At 37.6% G+C, this 16137-nt stretch overlaps 1 protein-coding gene across 3 annotated transcripts in view; it reads left to right on the forward strand.

Annotated features, from left to right (window-relative positions):
- Positions 1-313: 313 nt before the first annotated feature.
- The window catches only part of LOC114633250 (NACHT, LRR and PYD domains-containing protein 9A-like), a 24273-nt gene continuing 8449 nt past the window's right edge, over positions 314-16137 (forward strand). The window contains exons 1-5 of one of the 3 annotated variants that reach the window (XM_028781855.1): positions 314-584; positions 7733-9305; positions 11167-11328; positions 12867-13028; positions 15298-15465. In XM_028781855.1, the coding sequence (XP_028637688.1) occupies positions 314-584; positions 7733-9305; positions 11167-11328; positions 12867-13028; positions 15298-15465 (2336 nt within the window). The remainder of the gene's footprint in view (positions 585-7732; positions 9306-11166; positions 11329-12866; positions 13029-15297; positions 15466-16137) is intronic. The other 2 variants (XM_028781856.1, XM_028781857.1) reach the window with 2 other exon arrangements.

Below are 16137 nucleotides of genomic sequence, written 5' to 3' on the forward strand. Positions count from 1 at the left end.
GACTCACTCTTTAGATCAGACTGACCTCAAACTCAGAAATCCTCCTGCCTTGGTCTGTTTGCAAATGCTGGGCTTAAATGTGTGTGCCACTAGTGTCTGGCCATTAATTTTAACAATGGATTTATATAAATTATAGTGAAAGGGTGAAAAATGAATCTACATATATCTGAAAGAAGGGACACATGATATTAATAACTTTGACTCTTTTTTAAGTTGTTGAGACAGGACTCTCATGTCATTCTTCTTTGAATGTCACTTATTTCTTGGTTTTGAAGATTTGTCAACCTCTCGAGTCTCAGATCACTGTCCCAGGATGATGGATTCATCTGGTTATGGCTTGACGAAGTATTTGCAAAAACTCAGTGATGAAGAGTTCCAGAGATTTAAGGAACTTCTATGGAAAGAGCTAGAGAAATTTAAACTCAAACCTATCTCCTGGACTAAGATTGGGAACACGTTCAAAGAAGACCTGGTAATGAAATTGAACACACATTATCCAGGAAAGGCATGGGATATAGTGTTGAGCCTGTTTCTACAAGTCAATCGGGAAGACCTTTCAATCATGGCTCAGCAGGAAAGGAGAGGTAAGTGAATACAGGGAGAAAGGGGACTCATGAGGAAATGCCAGGGTCCAGCTCCGGAGTGGGTTCTTCCTTCTTGTTGGTTCTTCATGAGGCAGTGGAGGGGGAAGAGCATCCATGTAGGGTAAGACTTTGTCTTATGAGATATTTAGGGTTGCTGTATAACAAGAGAAAGTTTACATATCTAAGTCAAAGTTACTATGCTACTGTAGCTGAACTGCCTTCTGTGATGCTCTGAGGCCAGAAACTGCAGTTTCTGGCACTTAGCACCTCACCCTGAAACAGCAGGAGATTAAGTAAAGGATTAATTGCTAGAACCTTTTTCCTTTTGTCCAGATGCCTTTTGCTTGCCAGGCTAGGGGGAAGTTTGGAGCAATAAATTTCTATTGAACCAGGAGAAAAGAATAACACTGGCAGAAAGAAAAGACTTTTACACAGCAAATATGCATAAAGTCGCATAAGTTCATATACAGATTCATGATTCACACATACATTTATGCATTTCATTCAAACCGGTTGGTCCAGCTTGCATGCATTCTCACAATTACATACTTACACACATGCATACATTCTCACAATTACATACTTACAGATACAGCCATAGTTACGTATGCTGATGGAGCAAAAGACTAAGCACCTGTGCAGAAAGAACTCATTCATTCTGAGTGAAAAATGAGCACCAGTCTTTATTGCCTAGAAAAAGAAAAAAGCTTCTACCCTATTGATGCTAAATGAATTAAACCCACATTTGTAAGAAAAAAGCTTTGTTACCTTTAATAAGACCAAGAGTGCCTTGTTAGGAAAGGACCTGTTCTGTCCCATGGTAAGGAGAAGCTGCCTGTTCCTTCTGCTCTCTGAAGTTGCTGCTTTTTGCCTCTTTTCCTCTGCATTCTGCACATCACTATCTCAGTTTTTTATGTTACCTATAGCTTCTAAGTTATTCCACTCTGCATTCTCATTCTAATCTTACTGTCTTCTGCTCTGAAGTTGCTACAGTGTTCTTACTCTCAATGCCTTTTCTCCCGAAGCTACACTTCTAAGTTCTTTTTGAGTTCGGTTCTGTCTAAAAAGTATTCTGTCTAAAAACTTCTCTTCATCTCTGTTCACTCTCACAGCTCAGTCCTGCTCAACTCAGTTCTGACTCTTCTCTTTGTCCTCAGCACTTAAATATCTTTCAGAATACATGACCACATGTTACAAAGTTTATCACAAGTTCACACACAAATCAAATTATAAATTGAAACAGAAGTTTACAACAGAGATGTTTACATGCATATCCATTAGTGCTAATTATCTGGCTAAACATCTATCACCTGTCACAGCTCTACAGGTTCACTAAAAGTTTAAAAACATATCTAAGTTATTAATGAAGTTTTGTATAGATAAAATCCAGTCAATATTTTATCTTCTGTCCTATCACCTAAAACAAATCATTAGTTCCCTTTTTATGACCTTTGGTTAACTGTTTTACAACCTCTTGGAATGTGCTCTGAGTAGGAGAAAGTCTGGTTACTATCTAAGAGCAATTAAGTGGTGATACCTGGGAGACTGACAGAGTTCTCATTGCAGTTTTGATTATTAGAAAAGGACTTAATAGTAGTCCCACCATTAAAGAACTTAATAAAATCACTGGTAATCACTGATATTATTTTTTAAGAATTCTTATAGGATCATCATTAAGACTTAAGAAGTCATCTATTTGTCTATATAGCATCACTACAAGACAGTACATCTTCATGGATCTGCAGAAATCTGCTACAAATGGGTGGCTATTAGTGATTGTTACATATGTTTAATAACAACAGGAAAAGCATGTTAATAGCATGAATCTTTGATAAAATTAATCCCTTACAACCTTGCTTAATAAGGTCAAACCTGTCGCAGATTATATAACAATCCGAAGCAGGCCATCTCAGGACAATCACCTGCTAGTTATTAGCTTGTCCCATTATGGCTCCTGACAAGAAAAGTTAGCCAAGTAGGAGATTCTTTCTTAAAATGTTACATCCCAACTACAGCTTCCCCTCCTCCCACCTTCCCTGTTCTCCCTCTCCTCTCCTCCACATACACTGCTCCTCCATTTACCTTCAGAAAAGGGCAGTCCTACCAAGACTATCAATCAAACATGCATAAAAAGTTACAATAAGACTAGGCACAAACCCTGATATTGGACTGGATGAGGCAAGCAAACAGGAGAAAATGTGTCCCAAGAGGATATGAAAGAGTAAGACACCCCTATGATTATTCGTAGAAGTCTCATAAAAAACACCAAGCTAACACCCATAATGTGAAAGTGATGTCAATGTTGAGTTGTCCGTTAGTTGAAAAGTTTGAGGAAAGCAATGATTGTTATATATAGGCTATCCTTTAACTGGAGTCAGGGAGGGTGTCCTAATGCACATGTCCATTACCAAGAAAAGAAAATGTAGAATTGATTGAAACTAATAAGGCAGATACTAATATTAATATTAATATTGTTTTTTTCTAGCTAGTCAAGAAAATTGCTCATTTATTTGTTTTTTTTAAATAGCATTCAAAACAACAAATGGACATTCCTCCCGCTCCTTCCTTCTTTCTCTCCATAGCCCTTCTCTCCTCTCTCCTTCCCTCCCTTCTTTGCTCCCTTCCTTCCTTCTTTTGTTTGTTTTTCATATTGAAAATGTTTCACTATGTTGCTAAGTCTGGCTTCAAAGTTACTATGTAGACTAGACATGACTTGAACTCATGGTTTTCTTCTTTAACATCCTGAGTTCTGTTTTCTCAGATACTGAGTGCTAGAATCAGCTGCAATGAAGTTTTATCATGTACTTACTTATTCTTTTACCAGACATGTGCTATGAATGGGTAGGCCTTATTTCCTTGCACAAAGACCTTACCTTTGTGTCCTGTGAATTTCTCAAGACAGTAAAAGAAGACTTCAGATTTGCAACTTTAGAATATCTCAAGGTGTAGAGCATGTCAAGTCTTCTGGAGGGAATATTTTACCAGTAAATCACCTCACATTTCAGAGGCATTAAAACAATCTCCGTGTCTCTGACTGTTGTTCATACACACTTTGACAGAATTATGATTTAACTGATGCTGTAAATATCAGAAGTATCCATCCAAAATCTTCAGCCAAACCACATGCTTTTGTTGGCTGGTTCTTAGTTATATGTTTTGTTTTCTATTCAGAAGCACCAAGATGATTATCACTACCTGATTATCTGTTTCCTCATGGAGATAAGGATATCAGTTATTTGGCAATGATCATGTAGACATATACATATAAGATATTGAGAATAACTGCATGTGGCCATTGTTTAGTTTACTTTTTCGTGGGTGTGATAAAACACCATGACCAAAAGCAACTCATGGAATTAATTTTGGCTTATGGTTCCAAAGTGATAGTGGACTCCAAAGAGTTCATTATGGAGAGAGGCATAATAACACATAGGCATGGTGATAGGAACAGGAAGATAAGATCACACCTTAACTGCAAGCATGATGCAGAGGTAGTGAACTGAAAGTGAGGTAAGGCTATAAATGTTTAATGCCTGTACCAAGTCACATCCTTCTCCAGAAAGGGCACACCTCTTAAACCTACCCAAACATCCCATCAACTGGGGTACAAATTTTCAAATATACCAGGCAATGGGGGACAATATTTTTTAGGTGTCAGTTCATTTTTATTCACTTTAAATCCCACTTACTGTTCCAACCATGTCACCCCCTCCCATAATCCTCTCCCTATCCTTCTTGCCTTCTCTAAGAGGATGGAGCCCCCTGGGATTTACTCTGGAACATCAAGTCTCTCTGAGACTAGATGCATCCACTCCCACTGAGGCCAGACCAGTCAGCCTAGCTAGAACATGTCCCCAAAGACAGGCAACAGCATTTGGGATAGGTCCCATTCCAGTTGTTTGGAACTCACGTGAAGATCAAGCTGCACATCTGCTACATATGTGCATGAAGGCCTAAGTCCAGCCTGTGTGTGAAATTTGGTTCCTGGTCCAGGTTAGTTGATTCTATTGGTTTTCCTGTGGAGTTCCTATCCTCTTTGGACCCACAATCCTTCCTACTACTCTTCCTTAAGAGTCTCCAAGCTCCATCCACTATTTGGCTGAGGATTCTTGCATCTGTCTGTTTCAGCTGGTGGCTGGAGCTTCCCAGAATACAGCCAGACTAGACTCCTCTATTCCATACTAGACAACCGTAACAGAGTATCATAAATACTGTCAGGGATTGATGCTTTCCCATGGGATTGTTCTCAAGTTGGGGTGGTTATTGGTTGGTCATTCTTTCAGTCTCTGCTCCATCTTTGTTCCTGTATTTGTTGTCCAAACCACTACAGCTATGCCATTCTAGCTATTGCTACTGCTTCTTGATTATATAGCTAGTTTGAGGTCAATGGACATTCTGGGCTACATAAGACTGTCTCTAAAATCAGAAAAGAAAAAAACTAGATTAAAGGAGGATGAATTCTAGCTAATATCAGCTTAAGTTTTTGTCCTGTTTAGGCTACTACATTAGGCATGCTTACAGGATGGGAGACACTGGGCCATGGAGCTGGAGCTATTCCTACAAACTTGCTGGGACTTTTTTGTTGCTTGGTTACACCTTAGGGATATAATGATATTCTTTTAATAACCATTTGATTGATTGAATATGCACACTGTCTTCATTTTTTTTAAAGAAGTCAAACACATGGCAAGTTCCACTCAACTAAATGCTAGGCCATATAAACCCAAGAACCATGACAACATGAACCACATAGTAGAAACTAGTAGACTGATTGAGTTAAGTGGCTGTCCTCTGTGGACCTGTGCAGTCTGCAATCTTTTCATCCAATAACAAGCCTTCCCAGCCATAGCAATATCAGTGTTCCAGGATGTGCAATTTTGTCCTTGGAAAGTTGTCTTGACTGTTGAGAGGCATTATTGGTTTGGGTTTTAACCCATACCAGAAGACAGAATTCCCCCTCTCAATGACAAATTTTAAAATACAAATGGTATTATCTATTATTTACGTAGAGACACAAAGGCACAGAGTGAGACAACAAACACAGAGGGCACAGAAAAAAATTCTTAATCAAAAATTTTATTTAATAGAAATAATCTAGACCTTATAGTTTCAAATTAAGCAGTAAAACTTAACCCAATCCTGATATTTATTCATCTATCCAAATTTACTGTCACATAAATTCTTGAAATATAATTTTTACACTATTACTATTTTAGGTTTATTTTTAATTATATTTATGTATTGTGTATCAACATGTGGATGTGTGTCATGAGTGTAGGGTTTTGGCACTCTGGGGCATCAGATCCTCTGGATCTGCAGTTGCAGGAATTTGTGGGCCATTTTATATTATATTGGGGCTCAGAACTGAATTCAGGTCTTCTGCAAAAGCAGTATGTATTTGTAACCTGTGAGCTGCTACTCCAACCCATATTTATGTATTTAAATGTTAGTGTATGTATACAATTGAGTGCATGTGGAGAATAGAGGACAAATTGTTGGAGCTGATTGTTGGTCCAGGGTGCCCCATTCATTAAGAAATATTGACAGCTCAACACTGAACATTTTACCATGTGTAAATATAGAAAATATATTTTACAAAATAAAATAAAAACATAATAGATTTAAAATTCTATACAAATTGTTTTCTGTTTTTAAAATATATCTTTTTATTATATGAGTGTTTTATTTACACATATGAAAATGTACCAAATGCAGGGAATTCCTGTAGTGGCCAGAGAGGGCTGGGATCGCTGAAGCTGAACATAACAGATAGTTGTCAGTGGCTTTGTCATGGCTGGGAACTTAACCCAGATCTCCTGGAAGAACAACAATTTCTCTTAACTTACCAAACATCTCTAATGCACCAATTACTGACACAAGTCCCAGTAAATCTCAGGGCAGTAGGTTCCTGCTTTCAGAAAGCCAGACAATAGAAGAAGCTAATAAGAAAATATCCAAGTGCAGTATTGATCATGTCTTAGCTGTCTGGTACCTACTTTCATTAATAACCAGAGAAGCAATTTCTCAATCTCATTTGTTAGAGGACACTTACCTAGATCCATTAAATAATGTAGGTAAAACTACAAGATTTATATGATTTTAACCAAGACCAACCTGATAAGAATTGTTGCTCATAGACTTGAAAACCTATAACCCAAAAATTTGTTTCACTGTCTTGTTACCCGAAGCAAATCTTGCTTTGACTAAGCATAAAATTATAAGCATGTTTATAAAATTGAAAATAATGTAAATATAATGATTCTTAAATGACTTAATGAAGATAGGAAAGTTTTAGACTAAATAGAAACAATATGAGTAATACCTCATAAAAATATGTACAAGTGAAATACTTAATGGATTTCCTCCCAGGGAGACACTTTGTAAATTTGAAATGCAATAAATACCCAGAATTCATGCTTTACAGTAGCTGCTGTTCAGAGATGAGTTGCAAGTTTGGTCACAATGCTTTTAAGGCAATATATAAAATCTATTATAACTCTGGATATAGGAAAACCACCAAGTTTGTGACCCACATTAGTCACCCACAAGATGATACTGACTAGCTGAGTTCCTTTTCTTTGTGAATTAAAACAATACAGGCAGGAAGAGTTCCAGGGAATGTGAAATCAAAATTTATTGGCATTATAGAGTTTTCAGGTAGAGAAGGAGCCCCATATATGGGAGACAATTGACTTTAGATTGGGTTCCAGGGTTTAGTTTGTTTTAAATGTCCCTGCCTCATGAAGATTTCCTATCTCTATTGGCCCTAAAATAGTAATATGCCACATCTAGCATTGAGATTGGAGGCCTTGCTTCTGTTCACAATCATGGAAATAGTTGTATGCAATAGTGTTTTCTATCTAGAGGCGTGGGTATAGAAAGAACTGGTTGGGTGGTTGGGGTGGGGTCCTAACCATTCTGTTTGTAGTGCAATGGAAAAGAAATACCTACACCAGGCTCACCTGAATGGAAATAGGAAGTTATTGCAGGGGAAGGAGTGGGTTGTTTCCTTTTCTTTCAACCCATGGCTTCACAGATCATGGAGAACTGTAGATCATTCATTAGACATGTATTTAAAAAATACTGTGATTCATTCTTAGGAGTATTCTATTCCTAATTGCCCTCTATTCTGATTTTATCAAATCTAGAGAAACAATCTAAGTACAAAGAATTTATGAAGAATACATTTCAACACATATGGACATTTGAGACCCACACTCATATACCTGATAGAAGCTACCACGCAATTATAAAACTCCAGTACAGAACATTGAAGGGCATATTTAATTCTCAGTCAGAGCCAGTCACTGCATTTGTATCAGGTCCTAGAGGAGGAGGTAAAACTATTTTCTTAAGAAAAGCAATGTTGGATTGGGCATCAGGAAATTTATTGCAGAACCGATTTCGATATGTTTTCTTCTTCTCTGTCTTCTCACTTAACAATACCACAGAGTTAAGCTTAGCTGAGCTTATCTCAAGTAAGTTGCCTGAGTCTTCAGAGACACTAGATGACATTTTATCTGATCCAAAGAGAATCTTATTTATCCTGGATGGATTTGATTACCTGAAATTGGACTTGGAACTCAGGACAAACTTGTGCAATGACTGGAGAAAGAGGCTGCCAACACAAATCGTCTTGAGTAGTTTGCTACAGAAAATAATGCTCCCAGAATGTTCTCTGCTTCTTGAATTGGGAAACTCAAGCTATTCAAAAATTTTTCCTTTGCTGCAGTATCCAAGGGATATAATTACTTCACCATTTTCTGAACAGACTATAGAATTCTATTGCGTGTCCTTCTTCAATACCCAGACAGGCATAGATGTCCTTGAGAATTTAAGGAACATTCATTCAGTGTACAGTTTATGCGCCAATCCTTTTCTATGCTGGATGATCTGTAGCTCTTTAAAGTGGCAGTATGAGAGGAGACAGGTAGTGAAACTTTTTGGTAAAACAGTAGCATTGGTCTACTCAGTATTTATGGTGAGTGGATTCAAATCAATATTTGCCAGGAATCCATCTAAACAAAACAGGGCCCTATTAAAGACCCTGTGCACCTTGGCTGCAGAAGGAATGTGGAAAAAGGTGTCTGTGTTTGACTCTGAGGACCTCAGGAGGAACAGGATATCTGAATCAGATAAGACAGTGTGGCTGAGAATGAATTTTTTACAGAATCAAGGTAACAACATTGTGTTTTATCATTCTACACTACAGTGGTACTTTGCTATCCTGTTCTATTTTCTCAAACAAGACAAAGACAAACATCACCCAGTTATTGGAAGCCTACCTCAACTTCTAGAAGAAATCTATACTCATAAACATAACCAGTTGTTCCAGACACGGATATTATTGTTTGGAATTGCCACTGAGAAAGTTGCCTCCTTGCTTGAACCATGCTTTGGCATTATGTCAATCAATGAAGTAAGACAGGAAATTATTAGATACTTTAACAGTCTCAGTCAACAAGAGTACAATGAGAAACTGGTACATCCCCGGACTTTGTTCTTCTGTATACTTGACAACCAGGAGGAAAGTTTTGTAGGACAAGTGATGGAACGATTTGAAGAAATTACTATCGATATTAGTGATGTTGATGATTTGTCAGCAGCTCGGTACTGTCTGCAGAGAACACCAAAATTAAAAAATCTTCACCTGCATATACAAAGGAGAATTTTTACAGAAATCAAAGACTTTAAACATGATAACTTAGAACTATGCAAAAAGTAAGTATGTCTCTAAGCCTTGCCTATTGTTTTTCACTTCTGCTTTATTGTCCAGAGCAATACTTTATAGATGTGTCCATGATGTATCCAAGTAAATTCATGATGAAGCCAGAGGAAGATTTGGAGTGTCTTCCTCTATTGTTCTCTGCCTTAATCCTTTAGGACAGTCTCTCACCATCTTGACAAGGCAAACTGACCAGTAAGATAGAAGGAGCTACCTATTTCCATCTTCTAATGCTGGGCAACAGGCTAATGAAACCATGTCCACCTCTTATGTCAGTACTGTGGATCTGAACTCAGATTTTCATGCTTGCACAGAAAATATTCTTACCCACCCAACCCTCTCTCTAGCATGGTAAAATTCTTATGTCTATGTTTGACTGTTTAGATGGTATAATCAGAAAGGCTTTCTATTGAGCCTTGTTACTGCTGTTTTGAGCTGTGTGGCTCTGAACAGCCATGTCTTAAGTTCTTCCATTTATACAAAAAAGAAATTTGTCATAGGGCCAGTGTGAGGTAGAAATGTGAGCATCTCCATCACAGTGCCTGACACTTTTCCTTTGTCCATAGAGTTTAGAGTGTCCTGGTGATTATGTTGGAGAGGATTTGGGAATTTGTGTCTGTTTTAAGGTGGTACTCATACTACATTGTATTAGTTGACTTGTCTCACATTGAATTTAGTCTGCTAGCTCATACTTGATCAAAATGTGTAAATCTTTTACTCAACATAGTATGTATTTCCCTTAGAAGTCCCAAATATCTACACTAGTTAACATAGAAATCATGTTTTCTCACTAAAAGAGGAAGTACTTGAAGATCCAGTAAAGTTGGATGCCTTCAACTGTGAATCATAGATAGTAATAGTGAATTTCCAACAGAGATTCAATTCTAGTTTATCTCATTTCAAGCCACATCTCTTTATTATAATTTTTTCAGTGCATTGATTTGTAGTTTCACTCTGATATATAGTGTATTCTGGTTACTCTCACTTTCTATTCAGTTCTGTTTCTCTTCTATCTCATCACTTGACTTCTTTACAAGTTCCTTAATCACACTGACATCTTTTTGTTTTGTCAGCTATGCAGTTTAGGGTTAAACTCAGTGACTCAATAGGTTTGGAACAGTGTGTTAGACCTTGGTGGGCTCACTTGTTAGTATAACACTAAAGGTGACTCTTCTCCAGAAATCAACAGTTCAGCTGGGATGAGTTGATCTATGTGACCCTCTCCCCACTTTATTATTGACTAGTATGAGGCCTGGTCTTTTGCAGGCCAATTAATGCATTCATAACAGCTGTGGATCAGGACTGCAATGCCTATATCATGCTTAGAAGATGCCACTTTATATCCCAGAGTGTTCTCTCTGTCTCCTCTTTTCTCTCCCTCCTCTCCTCTTCTTTCATCAACTCCCTTTGCATCTTCTCCCCATCTCTTCTCTCTCCTCTATTTTCCTTTATTTTTTAAAAAAGATTTATTTTATTTGAATTTTATGAGTGTATTACCTGAATATATGTCTATGTATCATGTGAGTATAGTACCTATGAAGGAAGCCCAGAAGAGGCAATTAGATCCCCTGGAACTGAAGTTACAAATAGTTGTGTGCTTCCACATGGATTCTGGAAATCAAACATGGGTCCTATACAAGAGCATGAAATGCTTTTAACCTCTTAGGCACGCCCTGGCCCGGGGATTACTTTCTTAATCACTCTGCTATGTTGACCCGTTTTTGCCTGTATGAACTTTTTACTGTATCAAGAGTAACTGTCAGCTTTGAGATTGAGTTGGGACTGATCTGCCTGTTTTAGGAATACATTGAATTTAATGGAGCCATTAAAGAATAATGATGTGTTATTTCATTGCAGAATTATAGACACACAGTGGACTATGCTCTGTAATGTTTTTCGGAACTTGCATGTGTTGGATCTAGACAGCTGTCATTTCAATAAAAAGGCCTTAAAGGATCTCTATAATTCAATGTCTCCATCTCCTCTGGCTCAGACAGTTTCTAAGCTCCGCAGCTTGTCGTAAGTTTGATAGTCACATATCCTTTATGTACATAAAAGAAATTCCCTCTTTCTTATGCAGAAGTCTCATGCATAAATAAAGGCAGAACTAAAATCAAAAGTAATGAATATAATAGTATCAAGAGTCACATATTTGAAGGTTTATGTCACACACATCTGATTTATATACATTTTATAATGCCTATACATCTTGTGTGTGTATGCACTAGAATAACACTCAACAGGGATTGACTATGTTATAGGGATCACAATGAATGCTAACTAAAGGTCTATTATAATTATGTTTAATTGTGAATATGTATGTGTACATCTGAATTGGGTTCTCTGAACTTAGAGTTATAAACAGTTGTGAGCTTCCCAACAATGGGTCCTGGGAACTGAACTCTAGTCCTCTGCAAGAATAGTATGTGCTCTTAACCACTAAGCCATATGTCTAGCCCAATATTACTTAGCCATCATAATGACATATATTTGTTATCATGAGGAAACATGGCCTGACATAAGTTTGGTTACACTTTTCCCACAATGAAAGGGAATAAATACAAAAAAGAAAAAAAAACCTTATATCTAATTTTCTTAAACTTTGCAACCTATTTTATGACCATTATAGATAGTGATGCCTTAAAAAAATTAGTACTTAATAAGCCTAGAGGTGGTGGTATATCCTTTAATTCCAGCACTAGGGTCACACAGTTTGGTGTTAGGTCACACAGAGATCGGGTGGATCTCTGAGTTTGAACCCAGCCTGGTCTACAGAGTGAGTTTTAGTACAGTCAGGGCTGTAAAGTGAAACACATCAAAAACAAACATCTGGGAACATTAATACAAACTCAAGTATTTATATTATACATAAAATGTAATTCTGTTTGGTTTCTGACTCTATGATAAACACTATGATCAAAGGCAGCCTTGGGGAGAAAAATGCTTATTTTATTTTATTCTTTTACCACTCCTAGGTCATAATCCATCACCAAGGGCAGTCAGGGCAGGGACCTGAAAGCAAGAACCTAAACAGAAATTAAAGGAATGCTGCTTTCTGACTTGTTTCCCCATGACCTGCCCCCACAACTGTTCATATTCAAATTAGACTTACTTTCCTAGGGGTAATGCCCCTCACAGATGCATTTCTACAATGATTACCGATCAATAAAATGCCCCATAGTCATGCCAATCTGATGGAGGAAATGCCTCCATTCAGGTTCCCTTTATCAAATTTATACCAGTTGGCAACCTTATTTAGCCATGACAAGGTAATGTATAGAGTTTACTATGAGGATAACCATGAGTCATCTTACAATGTTCTAGGTGTAACACAGATGTGAGTGGGTGTGGTAAATGGAATAAAAGGGAAAGATCTGAGTAGCTTGAGCCTTAGTGTTTGTCTGGTACCTGGAGATAATTAGCAAGAATTTATGGGGTAACCAGGATGCCCAAATAAGCACAGTATGTAAGACAAAGTTTAAGGAAGGATTATGCAAGTTTCTCTGCCATAGACCCACGCATCCTGATATAATGTGACATTTGGATTTATTCTACAGGTGTTCCTTCATGACTTACTTGGGAGACGGCTCATTTTTTCACATCCTTCTTCAGCTACCTCACCTGAAATATCTGAACCTTTATGGCACTAATCTCTCTAATGTGGTTGAGGTGTTATGCTCTGTTCTGGGCTGTTCAAGATTCAACGTTGAGGAGCTATTGTAAGCAAATGCATTTTCCACACAGTAATTTCCTTAGAATGAATTCTTTAATAGCACTTTGAGGGCTTAATTTTGAAAGGTTTTTTCTTTAGCATATGTTGTACAAAATGAATTTCATTTTGACTATTTTTCTCTTTGCTTGCATTCATTCATGCCTTCAAAAGCCAGGAAAGGATATTAGGTTTCCTGGAGCTGGAATTATATGCAATTATCAGCTACTTTTTTGGGTGCCTAGAATTGAACTCTAGTTTTATGTTGAAGCAGCAAGTGATAACTGCTGATCCTTATCTCCAGCTCCACCATTAGGACATTTTCAGTCATGTTTATAATATATTCCTGCCAAATCCATATATATTCTGTTGAGTCCCATTTCCTTCTAAAAATTTCCCCTTTTTTGATGGTTTATCTTTTTCCTAATGGCTGGAATAACAACATAATAGTATATATGGATCATATTATATTTATTTAGTGTGTGAGACAGGATCCTCATAGAAATCAGAGGTCTACTTGAAGAGATGCTTGGTAAAAACTTACCAGCATTGAAACAATCCATAAATAAAACTTTCACATGGATCTTGATAGGAGGTTAGAGAAGAAAGATCAGAGGTAGCTATGTAACTGGGCTATGAGGAAATGGCACGAGAATGCAGAGAAGTCAGCAAGGTACTGATGGTCTGTCACTTGTAAGTTTAACACCATCAGGTGTTTAACACCATTAACATTTGTGATATGGTGGCTTACATTAGGCAATATGCAGGTTGGTCTTTTCCCCCAGCAGTGTAAAGGAATTACAAACCTTTGAAATTTCATGAGTGCTTAGTGATGGTAGTAGAAACATTTCCTCTGCTGGACTGTTGCCTTGATTCCAGACATGAGTGTTCCTACATTTTCCAGGCGATGGCATCAACTATAACTCTAATGAGGTGAGTTTTGGTTGGGTACTGCATAGTGGCCAGTTCCCACAAAAACAGAGCTAGCACCATGTTCTTTAATTATCATTCTCATTGCCCATCCTCCATGAGGAGTTCAGTTTGGAGTGAGCCAATCATACATGGTAAATCATCCATTAAAAAATATCCAAACTTTAGAATTTTCATTCTGCTTAGTTTCTGTCAACTTGGCCTGAAGAAGATTCCTTTGGTTCAGTAATTGTCTAACAGGATGATATATTGGGAATATTGGTAAGGGATTAGTTGACATAAGAGAGCCCAGCCTACTATGTCTAAGGATGGTTCATTGAGCAGGTAGTTTTGATCTAATAAGTCTAGCTAGCTAATCACAATCCAGCAAGCAGCTCCTTCATGATTCTTGAATCCAGCTTCCTGCAATGATTTTCTCAATGATGCTGTGACTTGGAAGTATCAGCCCAACGGTTTCCTGTTGGCTTTGGTGAGAGTGTTTTAACATGGTGATAGAAAAAATTTAGAGCAGTGGTATTCTAGTTTGGCAAATATATCCATGAGGAACATTCTACATCCATGAGACAAAGTTTCTTGTACTTCAGATGCTTCTAGATCTTTTCCATGTACATGTTCTCTCTGAGTGTTTCTATTATCCTTATCATATCTTTTGAATATACTAAACTGACATGTGAGATAACAACCTTTAAGCTTCATGACATCCTCAGAAAGTTAAACACAAGGAGTAGGATGTAAGAATGTCAACCTGTAGTTGGTTGGTCAGAGCCATAGGTTAGATACATGGGCCTTTATAACTGATACCTGAGATCTAGAAGGGAGGGTAACTGTGAGAGATCCAAGAAGTAAATCTCTCTCTCTCTCTCTCTCTCTCTCTCTCTCTCTCTCTCTCTCTCTCTCTCTCTCTCTCTGTGTGTGTGTGTGTGTGTGTGTGTGTGTGTGTGTGTGTTAAGTGTTAAGGGTAATCAGACTTATAGAGTGGCAGATCATACTTTAATGATGGGGTTAATATGTGCATTAAAGGCATGGCTTCTATCTACTACATTCCTGTAATGCTCTATCTCTCTCTGTTGGTTGTTGTGACAACCAATATCACCAAACATTGTCAAATGGATCTTAGAAAGTAAAAATCACCCGTCACTGAAAACCACTGGCTTGGGCTTATTCTCAATCAGTAGAACTCTGTATAATTCACTATGATAGCTAAGCAATTATGCTTATAAATTAAATAAGCGTGTAATATAGGTCTGGGCTGGTATTAGAATCTGGGGAATTTGTCCAAGCAATAGACAGTCTTACATAGATCACCTAAAGATCTTATTCCTAACCTGTGACATGTTTCTCACATGTAGGTTGGGAAAATGTAACATATCAAGTGAGAAATGTGGTAAAATTGCTACTTCCCTTATCAACTCTAAGGTGAAACATCTCTCATTGGTTGAAAATCCCTTGAAGAACAAAGGAGTGATGTCACTGTGTGAAATGCTGAAGCATTCAAGCTGTGTCCTGGAGACATTGATGTGAGTTATTCTGGGAGAACATGCCCTGGAGCTGTTGCAGAATGTTACACACTGGTCTGAGATCACAAAGGAGGTCACATGCCCATTAAGAAATACAGGAGAACTTGCAGTATGTCATTAGACTCAGTTACTTTCTGTGCCTCGGATGGCATGCCATTAAGTGGAGCAAATGCAAGCAGAGATACCATGAGACTGCTGGGTTCATACAAGCCAAGGACAGTTCTGAAACTTCTTTTACATAATTTTAGCTTGATGAATGTAATTATCATGAATGAGGCATCTGGAAAGAGATTGTTTACTAGGACAGAGTAGAATATAAATAATAAAAAAAATTGATTATTTTCCAAGGCAGGGCTTTCTACATCTTTCCTGAGTCACTATAAGCTATCTCATGCCACAGGGTTGAGGTTGATTTCTCATGGTAGAAGACTGTCAGACTACTGTCTCAGGGAAGCCATACTAGATAACTTACTATTCCATCAAAGGCTTTAAGATGGAGAATGTGCTCAAAGTCACCTTGGTTTGTGGAAGAGAAAGACTATAGACACATGTACATTATGTCCTCTGTGATCATGTATTCATGCAGTATTGCATGCATGTGGAACTTACAGATATAAGCATGAATATGAAATGTAGGAACATTGAATATTGACCATTATAGACATACTTGTT

Source organism: Grammomys surdaster, unplaced genomic scaffold (genome assembly GCF_004785775.1).
Source record: "Grammomys surdaster isolate TR1022 unplaced genomic scaffold, NIH_TR_1.0 570, whole genome shotgun sequence".
Taxonomy (NCBI): domain Eukaryota; kingdom Metazoa; phylum Chordata; class Mammalia; order Rodentia; family Muridae; genus Grammomys; species Grammomys surdaster.